The following is a 20,174-nucleotide window of genomic DNA, read 5'->3' as shown; positions in this document are numbered from 1 at the left end:
CACTAAATATGTGGATATTTCTCTGGATAACTTGAAGGTTGAACTGTCTTCACCTGGTTTACTGCCAAACAAAACTTACATTTTTTCAAAAACATGACGGGATATAAAGTTCTCTCTCAGCAGATTTTTCCAACTTATGAGTGACTGCTTTAAGACTCGCAGTCACAGTTGATAACTTTGCCTAAACTTGTTCAGTTTCATGGTAGGAAGGTATTTATTGCTAAAACATTAAAGCAAAAACCTATAATGAAATCTTATTGCTTTAACTTGAAACCAAGAAGAAAAATGTACCATAGTGTTTATTTAATTTATGTCATTTACTTGTTGTTATTTTGATTTTTATGCCTTAGTTAAGCTAGCTACAGTTTGATTAGTTTTCTGACTGTTAGAACTGATTTGGTCGAGTTCAGGGTAAAATTTCTCTAATCATTTTTTAGAATTTGATAAAAAAGATTTAATATCCACAACTGCAGATTATTTTCCAGTTTAATCAGTGAATGTGTGTTAAATATAATCTTATGTAGCTGCAGTATAAAAATAGGGATTTGAACAGTTGTCTGAACAGATGGTTTTGCTGCTGATCACTGGGAGAAAAAAATGCTTGTTTTCTGTTTACAATCTGCTAAATGTGAGTCATTTAAAATCAGAAAAATCATGTCAGACTGTGACTTTGGTCCTGGACCCAAACCTGATGAGATTTTGACAAAATAATCTTAAACATGACAGCACCAAGTGACAACCTGCATGACTTTTAAAATAAACTGTTGCAGTTTATTAAAATGAAAGTTGTAAATACTAAATAATTGTAGTGGAGTCCTTGTAATACCAAACTAGCCAATTTTCAAAATGAACTTTCTGCTTTCATCTCGCTTCCTCTTACACAGCGATTCTCTAAAGCTAATATTGATGAAGCAGAGGAGAGTGTGTGTGTGTGTGTGTGTGTGTGTGTGTGTGTGTGTGTGTGTGTGTGTGTGTGTGTGTGTGTGTGTGTGTGTGTGTGTGTGTGTGTGTGTCGTGACACTCCTACAGACTTTCCTTCTGACTGTCCAATGAACTCGGCATCAAACCTTCTGGCCACGCTGTGTTTTGGTTCAGCTCCTTGCCGGCGCGTGTTCATCTGAGGTCCATGTTTGTCCCATTCCCATGGCGGCGGCGTGCGGCTCGCCCTCTGTTTCACACGCAGCTCCTGCCAAAAAGACAGGAGCTCATAACAACCTCCAGCAGCAGGAGAGGAAAAGTGTCTGAATGTGCAGGTCTCCTCCTGTTATTGGTATTAAATATGGAGCTGCAGCCAAATACAGAAAAGCACAACACAGCTAAATATGGTGTGTGTGCGGGTGTGTGTGCGGGTGTGTATACGTGCGTGCGTGTGTGTGAGTACAGACAGATAGATATAATGTAGAAAGATACAGGGATTGAAAAAGTTGCTTTCAGCATCAGATGTAGATTTGTGTTTTGTGTGTAAAATTATTTCATAATAAGTTAGCATCCTGAATGTGTTTATTGTAACTACAAGCGAGACGCACTGATAAGAAAATTTGGGCCAATATCTAATATTTCTGTTACGGCCAATAACTAATATTTACCAATATTATATATAGTTCATTACCATTTTTTTACACCAAGTTTGTCTAAATGTAATAAATAACATCGATTTTAGGGCTGAACTGATGATTATTTTTGTAATTTATTATTACGACAGTTAATCAGATTTAGAAATATTGGCTTATTCTGCAGATTTTTTTTTAGAAATACATTACAATATACAAATAAAAAATTCCTTTTATAAAAAAAAAATAAAAAAAATTCTACCTTGAAATGCAACAATAGTTTCACAAAATATTGTGATGAGAGTTAAAATCCATGTCGCCCAGCCTTACGCTTGACTATGACTATCTTCACGCTGCAGACTAAAGGTCTGCAGGATCTTAACTTTCATTTTTTTATGAAGTCTGAATTGTTATTCCCTCTTTTTTTTGCACACTTGTATGTGGACTGTAAACAACCTGGAAGTGTCCCGCATGCTCAGTAGAGGGCGCAATAACGTTACACTAGAGAGCGTTCTCAGTGCTTTGCCAACTGCCATAAAAGAGAACAAGAAGAAGAACAAGAAGAAGTGCTCAGTGTTTCCGGAAAACATGGGTGCCAATAGTGGAGCATATCTCATGATCTTGTTTTCCTTTGCCGCTTGTGCGTATCATGTTGCAGAACAGCGACGTTTGCAGAGTATCGGTGACGATCAGGTCAGATGAATGCGACCTGGCCGGTCAGATTCAGGTCACATTTGCAAAGATTGAATCGGATATCCATGGGGCCTGGGTCACATTCGGAAAAGTTCTTAACTGTGTTGTTCAGAAAGTCATGAAAAGGTCTCATATGGGTTGCAACGGGCGCTTTAGCTGTTTGTTTGGTATCGCCTTGGTTGCAAGTCTCTGTTTATCCATGATCAAACATAATTTCTTCAGTTTTCTGTGGAATGTTTCTTACAATTTATGTAGGTTTGAGTCAAAATAATGTGTTGTTTATCACAGCGATCCTGAAGGAGACTGAAAGCAAGATCACCCAGAGAGCAGTGTGGACGGTTCCTTTAAAATCTGCAACTGGCTAACTGGTGAACACGCTAACAGTTAAAGAACTATGTATGCAGTTTACTTTACTGCAGTGCTGTGAAAGAAAGAAAAACAAACACGGTGTTATGTGGTGTCTGTGGCACTTTTATGCTTAAAGATTCATGTTTTTAGTTTGGCTGAATAAAGAAACACAATGTCAGTGTGGGGCGTGGATTATCTGTGCAGCTGCACAGGTCACATTAAGGCAAAAAATAAAAAAATCAGATCCACCACTGCTTGGTTACCTAGCAACTCTCGCTCGTTGGTTACCTAGCAACAGTTAACTTGCAGCAGCAGTTTCAGGTTTTCCCACCGTTTATAACTGCTTAAAAATAAACAATAGTGAAAACTGTGGATAAAGCAGTAAGTCACATCACCAGCTTAAATCAATAATTATCTATCGACTGATATGAAACACTTATATTGTGATGTGTTTTTCAGCCATGTTGTCTTAATTAGGACTCGCATTAAAAAAGTCCAACATTACTGTTCCAGCACCATGGACAGTACCATGGATTGTTTTCTTTTTCTCTTCACTGCATTTCTAAACACAAAGTTTTCATACACCAATAATATCCGACACATATATGGATGGAGAAAGGAGACTGCAACTGATCGAAAAGGTTTGAAACTGAATTCCTCAGATTTTTAGCTTTTTGAAGACCTCTGTTCCCGTCTCATTTGCTCTTCCTCGGGTTTCTGGTACCATCGCTGTTTGTTGATCACAAGAATATCTTGTTTGCCAAATAAGCACTAAATGTTCCAGAAAGGGCTGACCTTTGGGTGTCATATTCGCCCACATTATTAAGTTTCCTGATGTTGGTCTGTTGCACAGAAGTTTTTATTTGGTGGGATTATACACTGCTGTCAACACACACACACGCACGCACACACACACACACACACACACACACACACACACACACACACACACCCCCACACACACACACACACACACACACACACACACACACACACACACACACACACGCACACAGAGGCGGTTTCTGACAGCAGTAATACTGAGGTGATGCAGAGGGGATTATTTTCACTCCTGTTAGCCTACTTATTAAACTTTGCATGTATTTGCTGTGTGTTTGTTGTTATTTGGTGGATTAGTAGCTTCTCTGTGTTTGTCTTTTAAATGTAAAGTTGTTGACTAAATACTCGCTCTCCTGAATCCTCTGGCTCGTCTCTTGAATGTGCTCCTCTTCTCCACCTGTCAGCTCCTCTTCCTCTCCCCAGTTCTTCTGCGGTAATGGTCTGACTCACCACCCACACAAATGTGATCTCAGGGATTTCAGGCATCCGTTGTAGGGGGTAGATGACTGATTTGAGATTTGCTGTGTGACGCAAATCACTGTTTTGACTCTGCAATTTGATACCAGCATATAGAGATGAGATTCAGTCTGTTTTCTTTTCTTATCTCTTTTGCAACTTGATCATTCTAATCAATACCTACATAGGATGCTCGACTCTTTAATTATTAATGAGCCACAGTACCAGCACTGTTATTTTTAGAGCCTAGATCTTATACTCCTCGATGTATGTTACATAGGACTGACTTAAAAGGTGATTTTGTGTTTCTTTTGAACAACTTTTCATTAAATGTTTTTGACAAAAAATCAAAGGATGACAAATTGCAGCATTAATTAATTGAAAAATATGTAAAAAAATTTTTTAGCATTTTCCACTATAATCACATTTTACGGAGGTAAACATGCTGGGATTATTTAGAAATCTTGGTAAAGGAAATGCATATCAAAAATTTTATAGAAATCAAAAGTTTACATACATTGAATAAAAAGACATGAACCTTTTTTGTTTTAGTTCAGTTCGAATTGCTACAATTATTCCTATTTGATTAATGCCATACTAATGAGAAATATATGTCAGATGTATTTATAATTAAATTATTTTAATTATTTATTATTAATTATGTCTTTAAATCAGATGATTACATTCATTTTCTTAGTATTCTAAGATCTTAACTTTTTAGTTTATTTTTTGTGCAGAAGGAATTTGCTCCCTGCGTCGCCTTCTGAGGTTTTGTGTCATTTTCTTGTGTGGTCCTTGGTGCAGCGCCCCCACAGGTCAGGAGGGAAACAGGTTCTTCAGTCAGTTTGGTTGATTTGACACAGTTTGGTCCCCAATTGAACTTATTCTACCAGACGGTGAGGTACCGTATTTTCCAGATTATGAGGCGGCTATGAAAGCCTTTAATTTGATCAAATTAAAGGTTTATGTATATATCTGGATCGCTATATTGTTCTGGAGTAAAATAGCTCCCTTTAGCGAGTTAATATGGGTTAAATCTGGTTGAGCTTTCTGACCTCGAAGCGATTTTGTGTGGCTCTCTGTCAAAATGTTTTAGTTTCATTCGGCTATCTGAGTAAAACGTACTGTGCTTTGACTGACTGTTTTGTTTCACTTCATGCGCCTTACAGTCCAGTGAAAAAATATCCAACATAGACAATTCTTTAACTGCTCACCTTATTATCCAGTGCACTCTATAGTGCAAAAAATATGGTAGCTCAATGAAAACCAAAAGATTTACAGATATTTTTTTAAATAAGGAGAACTACCGGGAATTAGATTGTACAGTTTAAACAGAGACACTAATTATTACCACAGTCTGTTCTCACATATTTCCCTTACACAGGTTTTCAGTTATGATCCAGAGATGTTTAAACAATCAACAGAGAACAGAGAGAGATATATCTGGAGGGGAAATATTGGTGCAATGCTCACAGCCCTGGAGGCGCGATCTGCCCGTCCCCAGAGGTTTCCCGCCCGATGCACACAATGCAGAAAACGCCAGCTGTTCAGTGGAGAAACAATGCTCCTCCTGGGAACCAGGAGAGGAAAGGTAGATGTAGGAAGCAGAGAACATGAGCCCCTGAGCCATTTGTCTCTGTCACCACCCCCTCCCCTTTCTCTTTCTCTCTTCATCCTCCTCCTCTTCACGTCTTTCCCCTCTTCTCTATCACTCTCTTTCTCTCCTTTACATCGTTTTCAGTCGCTCTTTACTCGATAACGCTGCTGTATGTTGACAGAAGAACTTAATTGCGGATTGTCTGAGACTTAATTGAAAGCTAAGGGGCAGAAAATGAGAATTTTGTCTGTTTGGGATACTTCAGTTCCTGGAATCAGTATTCAAATCGCTTGGTCGGGGCTTTTTGTGTGTCGTGGTGCTGAAGCGACTCCCCAGGCCAAAGTAGGGCAGGAGAGCCTGGCACCGACTCAGCTTCCTGCATGAGTGACCTGAGGAAACACTGTGTGTGTCTGTTTGTCAGTCAGTATGTGTGTGTGTGTGTCTCCGCCCTACAGCAAGAGAGGGGGAGGAGCAAAACGAACACGCTAGTGAGCGAGGAGTGGAGTAAGAATAGGGAGTTAGCATCTGTTGTTTCTGGCATCTGAGCAGCTCTGGACTCGTTCTAATGCACACTAATTCATTTTTTACATTTTTTTTTTCAAATTTTCACTCTTCACACACACACACACACACACACACACACACTGCATATCCCCCGACCCCTCCCACACACGTTGCTGCTCTCTCCCAGCATCTCTGCTCTTCTCTTTCTGCTCCTGCACATCCCTGGATTGTGAGAATGAAACGTCTCTCTCTGTCGCACAGTCAGACTCTGATCTGAAAGCCACCGTGCCTGCATCACGTTGTGGACGCCGGCCGTGTGTGAGTACAGCCGACACGGAGACAAACGATTGCCTGACAGTTTTATGTCTCGCCTCTAGTATGAATGAGACTTTTTCAACTTGAAAGAGTGATGACTGACTGAATCTTTTGCTAGAAAATGCTAAATCTGCAGCTTCAAATTCTGCTCTCGTCTTTCTTTTTCGTTGCCTTTTGCGTTTCTAAAGAGTCAGGAGTCATAAAATCTCATCTGCAGCCACGGATAAAAAAAAAAAGGGGGAACAGTTTTCCTCTCTGTAACTTTTCTATAAGTCTATCAGAAACGTTTTCGCTGCTCTCAATCAAAACTGGACTCATTTTTCATCCCTCCTGCTTCTCTTTTCAGATATGAAACTTCCAGCCTGCTAGTTTTGTACTTTAATGTGCAGATTTATGCTGAAATACAAAATTCATCATTTTTCAACTGGATTACAGAAAATGATGGTATAAATCTCTGAACTGGGCTTTGCTCTGAACAGACAAACTGTTTGAGAGAGAAAAAAGGAGAAAATGTTTCTGCAGAAGGTCGTTTTGTTTTCCAGTTGTTTCTAAAGAGCAAATAGAAGCAAATTTTTCTCATTTTTCGCATAATTAAGATGTACGATTTTTTTTTATTCGGCATTATGTTAGCAGAAAATATACTAAGCACTAAAGCATATAAATATCTCTTGGTATAAATAACGTCTAATTTGACTTAACCCTGTTTTGCATTGACTAGTTGCTTGTATCACATGAAATTAAATATGAAATTCATCTTTATTTGAGATGCATCTTAGATAAAATCAAATATATTACAGCAACCAGATTGGTCCATCTCGCGTGTGCAAATGCATGACCGCCTGTACCTTGAGTGTGATTGAATTACTCCGGGTTAATTAGATTGTGTCGTCCACAGTAATGGGTCAGACACTCACACAAGGACATCCTACAGCGGGGGGCCTTTTGGGTTTATTACTGCTGCTGGAGCTGAGTGGGAGATAGTCAGCATGGATTTATGACACATTTCTGGGGGTTTTTTTGTTGCAGCTTTGGATTTAAATATTGCAGTCCACTCAGTAGGGGGTCCACTGGTTAGAATCCATCAAAACAGCAATCATCTAAGCACAAATTATCCCCCAACATCTAAGCACATTTTATATAATTAGCCCTTCTACCTTGAGCATTTCCATAATTGATGTGCATTCATAATTGAAGAGGCACAATGACATTTTTATTGCCACTAGAAAAATTGGGTCAGGAACTTGAGTGTTTTTTGCTGCACACAGCAGCAGGACGCTGAAATGCTGGAAGGATTGCACTTTGTGCTGATTGGCCAACCAGTTGCTCCTCTGCAATTTAACACGATGGTTTGGAAAACAAACGGAAGGACTTGTGTTGAAATATTCTCCTTTTGTGTCTTGCTTTTTAAGATTTTACACCATAATAAATATTTTGTCATAGTTTGTAAAATTCATACTTTTAAAAAACTGACTGTAATGTGCTTGAAAGCTACAGTTTGTAACTTTTATGGAAAAATATGTTTTTTACATATTTGTTATAACTGCCACCATGTTGTCACAGTGTAATACGAGACAGATAAAATGTGAAAAGATCAATCTCCTCCATTCCTCCCTGAGCTGCAATGGCCGTCCAAAAAACGTACCGCTCCTATCGAAAAACAACCAGGCAGAGGCAGGAGGCGGGTCCTCCTGTCCTGTCGCTGTCAATCATCCTTGTGAACGCTATGCTAAAAGTGCTAATGGCAGGGAAACAATTTACTAATCAGAAAAACTGTTGATCTGTCGCCATCGGTGACTATGCTAACTAGCGTAGCATTCACGACAGAATCTGCTGTCAGGAAGAAACTTGTGAGGGTGATTGATAGCAATATGACCCATCTCATAACATTTAACATTTTATTCTCGGTTTTATTCACTTTTTGATCATTATTACATTAATTGTGCATAAATGTCATCTCATACCTTCTGATATCAGCAACAAGTTCTGTGATTACATTATGACTTTTTTACTCTGATGTTGAATTTATTACCAGATAAAACTTTTTCCATCACAATCCACTCTTTTGAAAAAAATAAATAAATACAAGTTTGAATTAATTTCAACACTTTAGGTTTTTTGTTCAGTAATTTTCTAGTGAAAAACTTTCCCACTTTTAGTTTGAGAAGCAAAACAGTTTGATAAATTTTATTGGCAGAAAATCATAAAGATAAGAATTGAGATCAACGTTTTTCTGAATTCCCCTATGTGGGAAAATAAAGGTGATTTATATCTTCTATCTCCATATCCACATTAGAAAGACGCAAAATCTTACCAAGTATTTTTGGTCCATTGCAGATATCTTCAGACAAAACTAACTGAAAGTAGCTTTTCAGCAAGATATAGGAGCTTGTTTTGTCTTAAGATGTTTGGAATAGAGACTAGACCAAAAATACTTGCGAAGATTTTGTGTTTTTTCATTGCAATCATTTATTTTAACTTATATTTTATAATAATGACCAAAAAACAGATATTTATTAAAAGCAATATAGTATTTATACAATATTTAAAAATATCTGGATTCCTTTCTTTTTGCAGATAAAAAAAAAAGGATTTTGTATGTATTTTGATACCTATTGGATAAATTTGCTGCTCTGTGAAAATATTTTAGTGCTGAAATGTGTAATTATCCCACCCAAGAGTAAAAGAACAAGTCTGACATTTACAGGAAATCCCTTCCCAAATGTTCGATTCGGTTTCACCTGCTGTGTTTTAGCATTTCAGCCTAAGGACCAATAAAAGCTTAATGAGTTTCTGCAGCAGCGACGCTCCATCACGCTGACACTGAGCCACTCCAACGTCACACAGTGACATCATCACTCAGGTTTTAACTGGACCCTTCAGTTACAACTCGCGTATTTTCCACACACAGCCATTTATGAAGCCATAAAATCAGATCTTCATTTGAATCACACGTGTGGATGAAGTTAATGAGTTGTAGAGGTTTTATTTGGTGAACTTTGGACTCTATATTTCTTCATCATGGAGATTTTATTAGCGGTTGGCATGTCGAAGGGAGGAATTATGATTTTGTTTTGTCTCAGAAGTGCCATGTTATTTCAGAAAGTCTCTTTTTAGCTTTCTACAAACTCCATTAACCAATCTGAGAGGATAATACCTAATCAGATCTAATAAACTTAAGAATGAGACATCAACACTGTAAAAACACAAAACCTTACAAAGTATTTCTGGTCTAGTTTCCAGAAATACAAATATCTTATTACACTTGAAATAAGACAAAACTAACTTCCAAGGAACTTTAAAGTTTTAAGTAAATACTTCCTAAATATTGATGAAAAGTTGCCGTTAGACTGGCAGGTAAATTTACTTATAATAAGATATTAGAATAATGGGGAAAAATGTGTTGCTATAACTGAAAGAATCTGCCACTGGAACTAGAACTGGGTTGCTTGATAACGGACTGGGCTTGGCTGGGGTTGCAAAATAACTACAACTTTTTCATCAATATCAAGAAATTATTTACCTGAAACAAACTTCTGTATCTTGCTGATAAGTTACTTTTTAGTTAATTTGTTTTAATTCAAGCGTACTAAGATGTTTGTGCCAAAAACGAAACAAAAAACAACTTAAGATTTTGTGTTTTTGCAGTGAAAACAATGATTAATGTAGAGTAATCATAGCAAAATTGTGAGACATGCAACAGGATTTTTATATAACTACAGAATATATTCACCAGAAAAAACCTCAGTAAAATACAATTATCTTCAAAAAGTTTAGATTATATCAGCAATTTTCATAAATGTGTTATGTAGCTCTACCAGATGTAGAGTGTTATATTTTCACATGTTTTGGTTCATTTGTTGTTATTATAACTTACAAAAGCCCCAAATCTAAGTTAATGTAATACAGAATATTAGACAAAACCAAAAAAAAGAAGGGATTTCTGAAACATAAATTATGTTATAGTGAAAGTTTTTGTTTCATTGGCAAATCATTTCACCAATAACATGAAGAAACTGTCTTAACTGAAATAAACTTACTTAAAACAAGCTCCTTTGTCTTGCTGAAAAATATTTTATAATTTATTTTTGGTTTACTTCAAGTGTAATAAGACATTTGCACCAGAACGTAGACACAAGTACTTGGTAAAATGTTGTGTTTTGACTGCTGTTTGATTGAACATGTAAAAGCTCTGTTTGTGCACATTAAGGCATCGTTTGTGTTTCACAAAACTTCTAACGATTCTAATGAATTTTAAACTACTTCTTGTTGCACTGAAGTCATTTGTGGAAATGTGATTATCACTGGGAATGATCCTCTGCCTCCCTTTTGGTTTTTCTTTTTTTTTCTTCGTCATGCTGTGCTCTTCTTTTATCTTCTGAACACAAATGATTGAAGTGCACAAAATCGCTGGTTCCAATCTGGAGCAGCAGGTATTTTATTTAAAAGAAAATGCCCTAAACCAAAATCCCAGATGTATAATCACTCTCTAAAAAAAATGTGCAAAAAGAAAAAGATTTCTCTGGGGTTAACACTGTTTCTTCTCTGTTTATAGAGTACAGTCGATTCGAGGCTAAGATCCATGACCTGAGGGAACAAATGATGACCAGCAGCGTCAGCTCCAGCTCCACGTCTCTCCGCTCCACGCAGAAACGCACACTTTACATCAGGTACTGCAAAGCCAAGCCACAAAACGACTGATTCTCCGGTGTCCTTCTCACTGAAAAGACCACTGAAAAACTAATCTCAGCTGTCTGTTCATTTGTGAGCGTGAAATCCTGGAAAAAGGGTTATCTCTGATAAGATCTCCATTAGATTTAGTGGAAAACACAGCATTGTGTGTCTACTGTGTCTGTCTTGTCCTTGCATGGCTTCTTTGAATCACCACATCCGTCCTTAACATGCCTGCTCTGCAGGGGCATGAGAGGCCCAATTTCAAGGCCTTAAATTACAAAGTAAAATTTATTTTATGTCATATTGTATTTTTATAACAACGTAAGTTAACAGTCACTACTTGACTGTGCCCAGGAGGGATTATTTGTTTATAAACACAGCGGACACACGAACAACAGAAAAAAGAGTCGGGCCGGCCTCTAAACGCTCCCTGCTTGCCATGGTTACCAGCATTTACCTTGCTGTTTTGTCATTAGCTAGCATGCTGTCAATCAGTGGACTACAACTGTTTTATTAGAGCGCGATGAAATAAGTTATTCTACCAAACTGACATAAATGAGATGCGTCTTAATGATCCATAGGCTTTAAATGCAGGTGAGTTGATAAATGACGAGAGAAAATGGCCCAGATGTCTGACATATTTGGTCACAGTTACTGGGAAAATGAAGATGCAGCTGCATCCATCATGCAGGTGATGCACTAAGCCTTCAGAAATTAAAAATGTAGCGGGACGAGGTGTGAGGTACAGAACCAATGTGCTAAAAATGAAACCTCTGACAAGTGCAGATGTCCAACTCAGCTTCGTATGGGAGGGAGGTGGTCTGCACTGGAGGCAAATTGTAAATAATCTTATTACCCTGACTGTAAGTAGAGTTAAATATTTAGAATAATGCTTTCTTGCCTGCTTTCTGAAGGTGATATGTGCAGTGGAGCAGCTGGCTGCAGACTCAGCGTGACGTCGACTGATAATCCCTCTATAAAATGCCACTATGTACCTGGAAAACACATAACACTGCCCCTTTAAGTTTGCCGTCAAATTGTAGTTTTATAGTCTCTGTATGTAGAATCTCTCTTTAAATCAGTTCCTTAAATGCCTTAAATTTGTTTTTTAAAAAGTGTAAGTTGGCCTTAAATTGGCTAATCATAGGTCTTAAATGTTGCAGGATTATTCTACCTTGTATGTAACTAGCTGCTGACATACACTAGCTCATTTGCTAACTAGCTAGTGTTTTTGTTTTTATCATGGGTAAGTGCAAATGTATCACAAGTTGTGCTGCCTGATGTTCATTAGCTTAAATATCACTGAGGCTAGCATAGAAAAAGTCTTAAAAAGTCTGAAATTTGACTTTTTGTTTGAAAATAACCAATCAGCTTTCAAGTCCGAGAAAAATGTCAAACAGGAAATGACTGGTTGAGCTGCTGCTGTCGGGGTGTGAAAGATTTGGGGTGTTTGATGCTCTGGGCAGCTGTTAGGTGTCCATGCATGTATGTACAGTATGTCTGAACACATCTGGTATTTGTACCAAATACTCCTGCATTGTGTGTAATAGACAGGTTAACCTTTTCTGTTGCCTCAGTGGAAATGTCACTGACACAAAGTGACATACTCTATGTCCTGTGTGTGGAGCTGCCCTCTTTGTGAAAGGTGTGTGTGCGTGTGTGCGTGTGTGCGTGCGTGCGTGCGTGCGTGTGGTTGCTGCTGTTCTCCTCCCTGCTTCCCTGACTCATTTTCAATTCACATTTAAACACACTGCATGGCTCAATACTCTGACACTGCAACCGTTTATGACCCTGCGGAAGGATTCACCTGAAGAGGTGGTGGTTGGTGCAAGGTATGACAATACCAGACCACTTCATGTTCTGCTGTTTTTCAATGTTTGGCTTTCAAATGATGGGAAATACTTGAAGAGTCCTGGCAGGAATGTTTCACAGTCAATACTAACCTCTGAGGGATTGAAGATTTAATGAATTTGTAACAAATTATAATGCATAGAAGCTCAACTGGGGCTCGAGGTATGTTTAAAGGTTTTCAGTTTCTCTGTATACTGAAAAGGCCATTGTTGTTTGCTGCATGGATTCCTGTAGGACGTATTGATTTTGAATCCTTTTAAAATGACTGAACAGACAGGCTTTATTATATGTAATAATGTAGTAAAACAGTAGAAAAAGTCTTTAATTAAATGAGATTTTAACTTAGGCTGCATTCACATCAGCCCTGTTTAGTCTGCTTTAATTGAACTCTAATTGAATACATAATGAAACTCTGATTCAGACCAAAAACGCAAACTCTTGTTGTTCTACAAGCCTCGGTCTGGGTTTGGTTGAAGTGAACAACCAAACAATTTAAATGAAACCGGAGATTGCTCCAAAAGCAGAAAGTGGAAGTGCATTTTGGATAAATAGAACCAAAACAAATGCACTAAGCAAGATTTGCTCAAAGAGATGCAGGTGAGCTAAAAGTACAAGAGGTTTATGCTGCAGTCTGCTTTCATATTGTGGCCTGTGTTGTTCCATCTTGCACAAAAATATTATACATCTCCATTTTCCTTTTGTTTCACCCTCTGAAATAAAGCCTCATAAGCAGAAATCCCATCTGAGCTTTTAGTGGAAAGTTAAACATGAATGGAGTAATAATCTGACTCAGCAGAAGTCCCAGTCAGCCATAACTGCTACAGAAGCCTATCAAACAAAGTAATTGTGTTTTTGTCACACATTATTGTAATTATGAATGTTTGTTCTCCCTCTGGAGTCTTACCACGGAGATTTCTACTCATGAACAAATAAAATATGTCAGAACTAAGAGCCAGTAATTGAATTAGAAACACATTTAATAATTCTACACAAAAGCCCTCAGTGACACATTTTCATTTTTCTTTTTTCTTTTGGTTTCAAATCATTGGGGACGTTTGCAGACATGACTCTGGGTTTAAGATTTTATTCCCTGGTGATGTATAGCTGCAAAGCTCGTTACTTCATAGATCTGAAACCCTGAACTTCATGTTTGCAGTGCATCGTCCAACCTGTCTTTCTCTATGTACAGCTTTTGAATAAATACATTCACTGTATGACCAGGTAGCAGGCAGAGTTGGGTAGAGAACAGTTACATTTACTCAAGTAGCTTTTTGAAAACATGTAATGAAGTTTCACTACTTTTACTTTATTTTCTACCCAATGAAAGAAAAACAAATACATTTTAACCAACTTTGCCAGACAGACACATACCTGCAATTTTTATTAAAATTTCATCATTTTATTTATTGAAAAAAACTGATCTGGAGATATTTTATTTTGCCTGATTTTGTTGTTTCTTACTTTTCTAAAATATTGTCAGTTTTTGGTTCTTAAAATACCAAAATTCCAACCTAAATTTGTATATTTTGTCATTTTTAAGTATTAAATAATTGATCCTTTGATCAGCTACTCAGTTGGGTAGTAATTGGTTACATTTACTCAAACACAACTATTTGAGTACATTTTTTTAAATAAATTACTTTTAAAAATATATTTACTACACTGTTCTCTCTACTTTTAGTTGAGTAATTTTATTTTGATGTATTTTTAGTCTTACTAGGTTTACTACCCACTAAATTAAAACCAAAATTATTTCAACTGAGTACAAGAAACTTCAGTTTTTGTCTAAGTTTCATAAGTTTTTCATTAAAAAAATCTAATTTGGAAACAAGTAGTTGTTGTATTTTGTTACTTAGATAAATTATTGTAATTTTTGTCCCTAAAATACCAACATTTCCACTTAACTTTATATTTTCATTTGTCTGATTAATAATTAAATGATTAATAATTTGATCAGTGACTGTATTTGAGTAGACTTTATAGAAAATACATTTTTACTCTTACTGTAAAAATGATGTTGACTTTGTAAAAATGACTCATCTGACTGACTGACTTTGTAGTCAGTCAGATGAGCATCAGTGGGAAGAGGGGCAAGATGAGCATCAGTGGCAGGAAGGGCAGGACAAGCAGCAGTGGCAAGAGGGTCAGGACGATTGGCAGTGGCGGGACTAACGCCAGGAGCAAGTGGGGCTTCAGTGGCAAGAAGGGCAAAATAAGCATCAGTGGGAGGACGGAGAGGAATCGCAGGAAGGGCAGGTCGAGCAGCAGTGGCAAGAGGGGCAGGATGAACATCAGTGGCCAAAGGGGCAGGACAATCAGCAGTTGTGAGTCTAACGGCAGTAGCAGAAGGGGCATCACTGGCAGGAAGGGCATCAGTGGCAGGATGAGCATCAGCGATAGGAAGGCCGGGATGAATGGCAGTGGCAGGAAGGGCAGGATGAGCAGCAGTGGCAGGAAGGGGCAGGACGAGCATTAGAGTTAAGAAGGGCATAAGGGGCAGGACGAGCAGGAATGGCACAACAAGCAGCAGTTACAGGAAGGGTATGACGAGGAGCCCTTCTTGTCCTTCTTGCTTGTCTTGCAATAGGGGTAGCATGATCATCATCATCAGTAGACGGAAGGGGAGAAAAAGCATCAGCGGCAGTAAATGCATCCGAGGCAATAAATGTATCAGAGTCAGTAAGTTCATCAGAGGCAGTAAATGCATCAGAGGCAATAAATGTATCAGAATCAGTAAATGCATCAGTGGGAGTAAGTTCATCATTTTCATGCTCAGCATCATAAGCCTCAAGGGCAAGAAGAGCTTCATAAATATTACCGGTAGTATAAGCATAATAAATTTGTTGATCGAGAAAAGCCTGATAAGCTTCATCGTTATGTCTGTCATAAGTTTGTCGCCGCTGAGGTCTATCTTCCGGCGGTGGTAATGTGCCAAGGTCGATGAAACAAATAATTGTAACAATCACAATCAAGGCAATTATGAACAGATTACCAAAATAAAAATAAAGAAACTCATTGTACCAACACATAAAAAATACGATAACCAAGAAGTAGACATCATGAAAAACAAACCTTTCACTTCGTTCCGCTTTCTGTTTGGAAGGATGAGCATCAGTGGCAAGAAGGTCAGGATGAGCATCAGTGGCAAGAGGGTCATGATGAGCATCAGTGGCAAGAGGATCAGGATGAGCATCAGTGGCAAGAGGATCATGATGAGCATCAGTGGCAAGAGGGTCATGATGAGCATCAGTGGCAAGAGGATCATGATGAGCATCAGTGGCAAGTTGAACATCAGTGGCTGGAGGGGCTGGATGATCAGAAGTGGCAAGAGGGTCAGGATGAGCATCAGTGGCAAGAGGGTCATGATGAGCATCAGTGGCAAGAGGGTCATGATGAGCATCAGTGGCAAGAGGGTCATGATGAGCATCAGTGGCAAGAGGATCATGATGAGCATCTGTGGCAAGAGGATCATGATGAGCATCTGTGGCAAGAGGATCAGGATGAGCATCAGTGGCAAGAGGGTCATGATGAGCATCAGTGGCAAGTTGAACATCAGTGGCTGGAGGGGCTGGATGATCAGAAGTGGCAAGAGGGTCATGATGAGCATCAGTGGCAAGAGGATCATGATGAGCATCAGTGGCAAGAGGGTCATGATGAGCATCAGTGGCAAGAGGGTCATGATGAGCATCAGTGGCAGGAAGGGCAAGATGAGCATCAGTGGCAAGTTGAACATCAGTGGCTGGAGGGGCTGGATGATCAGAAGTGGCAAGAGGGACAGGATGAGCAGCACTGGCAAGAGGGGCAGCATGAGCATCAGTGACTGGAGGGTCAGGACCATCAGCAGTGGCAGGACTAACAGCAGTAGCAGTAGGGATGTGAGTGGTAGGAAGGGCATCACTGGCAGGCTGAGCATCAGTGGCAAGAGGGTCATGATTTTGGTAATACGTAGGTGTGCGAGTAAACGGCTCTAATGAGCCAAGGTCAATGAAACAAATAATCATGATAATCACAGTCAAGACAAATGTACACAAATGACCAAAATAAAAATAAAGAAACTCGTGGTTCCAACAAATAAAAAATACAATGACAAAGAGGAAGAGATCATAAAAAACAAACATTTGATTTTCTTTCTCTTCCTGTTTGGAAGGATGAGTATCAGTGGCAAGAGGATCAGGATGAGCATCAGTGGCAAGAGGGGCAGGATGAGCATCAGTGGCAAGAGGATCAGGATGAGCATCAGTGGCAAGAGGATCAGGTTGAGCATCAGTGGCAAGAGGATCAGGATGAGCATCAGTGGCAAGAGGATCAGGATGAGCATCAGTGGCAAGAGGGGCAGGATGAGCATCAGTGGCAAGAGGATCAGGATGAGCATCAGTGGCAAGAGGGGCAGGATGAGCATCAGTGGCTAGAGGATCAGGATGAGCATCAGTGGCAAGAGGGGTAGGTTGAGCATCAGTAGCATGAGGGGCATCAGTGGCAGGATGAGCATCAGTGGCAGGAAGGGCAGGACAAGCAGTAGTGGCAAGAGGGGCAGGATGATCAGCAGTGACGGGACTAACAGGAGGAGCTGCAGTGGCAGGAAGGGCATCAGTGGCTGGAAGGGCAGGATGGGCAGGAAGGGCAGGATGAGCATCAGTGGTGGGACAAATGGCAGTAGCAGGAGGGGCTGCAGTGGCAGGAAGGGCATTAGTCGTAGGAAGGGCAGGACATGCAGCAGTGACAGGATGAGCAACAAGAGGACGACCGGCAGTGTCAGGACTAACGGCAGTAGCAGGATGAGCATCAGTGTTAGAAAGGGCAGAAGTCAAAGCAATTGGTTCAACTTCAGACAATCCTCCAGAAGGAGAGGAAATATCGTCTCCCAACAAGTTCCTCTCAGCCTGAGAGCTACTGCTGTCCAAATCTCTTCCAGAGTGGTAATAATCTAAGAGTTTCCTCATACCTTTAGCTACGAAGTATCCTACTCCGAATCCAAGTAAAAAAAACACACCATCTTGAATCTTTCCGAAATTTGTCATTGTGGTCTGTTAACTTGAGCGTTTCAGTTCTGACTGACGTTCTGAGAGACAAGCAGAACCTCAGAACCTCTTTGATCTATGATGTATGTGACCTCATCAGTGACCTCACTGAAGTTCTGAGGCAAGATCTTGTTTCTGGTCATTGCTATGGAAACGATCAGATCAGTTCTGCAAATCAAACTACTGACCCTTTGCACATGACGTCACACTCTCCAGAACTCCGCTCACTCCGCCATGCACTTTATAAGTAAGTATGATTAGATATCAGGTTTTCCCCCAGATAGCTTGGTAAGCCCGGTGGTCGGGGCGCCAAGGCGGTGCACCGTGTTTTTGTACTAAAAGATGTGAAATAGGCAGGGAATGTAAATATACTACTGGGTTAGGGTATATGTTCCTGGAAAACATCGCCAGTGAAACACTATTTAAACCATACCATACCAACTTTATTTATAAAGCACTTTAAAACAGCCACAGCTGATACAAAGTGCTGTACAAAAAATAAAACAAAAAAAACCTACAACTACTCTGAAAAATAACAGTCAAAAAATCCAATTCAAATGAGTATCAATTATTTTTACTTCAATTTAATCCAAATTAAGTCAACAGCTCCATAGGCCCCCAGGGGTTCAGAGGCCCCATAAATGCTAATATTTCAACACAGACCACAGATACATAAATGTAACATTTGTTTATAGAGTTTATCAATGCTTCTAAATTTGATTTAATGGTTTTAGCATGCAAAATTAAAAAATGTTAAAAATATTTTTACATTTATATGCAAGATTTTCAGGATCTGGCAAGTTTACCTTGTAAAAGTTCAAAAAACAATATTCATTTTGTTTTGTTACCATAGCAACAATCTGATGCTATGAGTGTAATCTTTGAGTCTGAGCTCCGTTTGTTCACAAATACAAATTAGTAAACTGCAATTATAATTTATTGCTTTTTAGGTTCTCGTAGAGGTGGAGTAGTTTAGTAAACTAAATGTACGAAGCCGTTAAAGGTGCTGATGTTTTTAGCAACAAAAGGGGGCCCAAGAGGAGACCTGGCGATCCCTTACAGAAAAACAACATTTGGGCAAACGGTTCTGTCAGTCAGAGGGAGTCACTTCTGGAACAGTGTGCCAGCTAGAATCAGAGAGTATTCCACCTACAGCGTTTTTAAAAAACACCTGAAACTGTTTCTTAAAACTTCCCAGACATGTCATCATTTTAACTAACTTTTTACTGTCTTTTTCTGAATGTTTGTTAATTCTTGATTGTATGTTTATAATGTCTTTTTTGTTGTTTGGGTCTCCTTGTCTAGGACTACAGATGGAAATTAGCAATTATGCTATAATCTGGCTCATTTACAATCTATACAGTAGTGTTGATTGTTCATTAATGTGCACTGTCCTTAATAAAGATTAAAGATTAAATTCTGTCCAAGTCCTCATACAGCCTTGTGCCGGCCCTGCATGATGAGTTAAATCTGCTGCACTGCGCGCAGAGATGCGCAACAAACAGGAGATTTAATTAAATGCTGCTAATGTGGCTTTAATAGCTCTTCCATTTTGTGTCTGTTGAGTTTTTAATAAGGGCCACAGAAACTGTTGCTCCAGTTTATGGTGAACCTGCATGATGAGGTTAGCACTGGTTCGTTAACCGCTAACGCTCTGACTAACCGGGAACATAGGCATAAATTTTATCATCATTTACCATCCAGCTGCTGCAGCGCGCGAGGCAGTACGCGGCGGTGTGATTGGTCCGGCTGCTTAGCCTGGCTGTGGGCTAGGAAAGCCTGGCTGTGGGCTAGGAAAGCCTGGTTGTGGGCTAGGAAAGCCTGGCTGTGGGCTAGGAAAGCCTGGCTGTGGGCTAGGAAAGCCTGGTTGTGGGCTAGGAAAGCCTGGCTGTGGGCTAGAAAAGCCTGGCTGTAGGCTAGGAAAGCCTGGCTGTAGGCTAGGAAAGCCTGGCTGTGGACTAGGAAAGCCTGGCTGTGGGCTAGGAAAGCCTGGCTGTGGACTAGGAAAGCCTGGCTGTGGGCTAGGAAAGCCTGGCTGTGGACTAGGAAAGCCTGGCTGTGGGCTAGGAAAGCCTGGCTGTGGGCTAGGAAAGCCTGGCTGTGGGCTAGGAAAGCCTGGCTGTGGGCTAGGAAAGCCTGGCTGTGGGCTAGGAAAGCCTGGCTGTGGGCTAGAAAAGCCTGGCTGTGGGCTAGGAAAGCCTGGCTGTGGGCTAGGAAAGCCTGGCTGTGGACTAGGAAAGCCTGGCTGTGGGCTAGGAAAGCCTGGCTGTGGACTAGGAAAGCCTGGCTGTGGGCTAGGAAAGCCTGGCGGGTCCCAGGCCTAGAATACAC

General features: G+C 39.7%; 2 protein-coding genes across 11 annotated transcripts in view; one reads left to right on the top strand and one right to left on the bottom strand.

The window, feature by feature from the left end:
* The window catches only part of LOC129373265 (discs large homolog 1-like protein), a 113,555-nt gene that overhangs the window by 77,470 nt on the left and 15,911 nt on the right, over nt 1-20,174 (top strand). For 8 of the 10 annotated variants that reach the window (XM_055051124.1, XM_055051151.1, XM_055051160.1 and 5 more), the window contains one exon: nt 10,856-10,970. In XM_055051124.1, the coding sequence (XP_054907099.1) occupies nt 10,856-10,970 (115 nt within the window). Of the gene's footprint in view, nt 1-5,706; nt 6,307-10,855; nt 10,971-17,954; nt 18,091-20,174 lie in introns of those variants that run through there. The other 2 variants (XM_055051187.1, XM_055051192.1) reach the window with 2 other exon arrangements.
* Nucleotides 328-17,915, bottom strand: LOC129373313 (ice-structuring glycoprotein-like). The gene is made up of 2 exons (XM_055051203.1): nt 15,898-17,915; nt 328-1,186 (listed from the first exon to the last, which is right to left on the bottom strand). Exons 1-2 carry the CDS (start codon nt 17,841-17,843, stop codon nt 1,174-1,176), a joined length of 1,959 nt encoding a protein of 652 aa, XP_054907178.1. The 5' UTR covers nt 17,844-17,915; the 3' UTR covers nt 328-1,173.

The sequence above is a fragment of the Poeciliopsis prolifica genome, unplaced genomic scaffold, assembly GCF_027474105.1.
Source record: "Poeciliopsis prolifica strain line A6 unplaced genomic scaffold, Auburn_PproV2 SCAFFOLD002, whole genome shotgun sequence".
NCBI lineage: Eukaryota > Metazoa > Chordata > Actinopteri > Cyprinodontiformes > Poeciliidae > Poeciliopsis > Poeciliopsis prolifica.
Note: the sequence above shows the minus strand (reverse complement) of the source record. Positions and strands in the feature narration are given on the sequence as shown.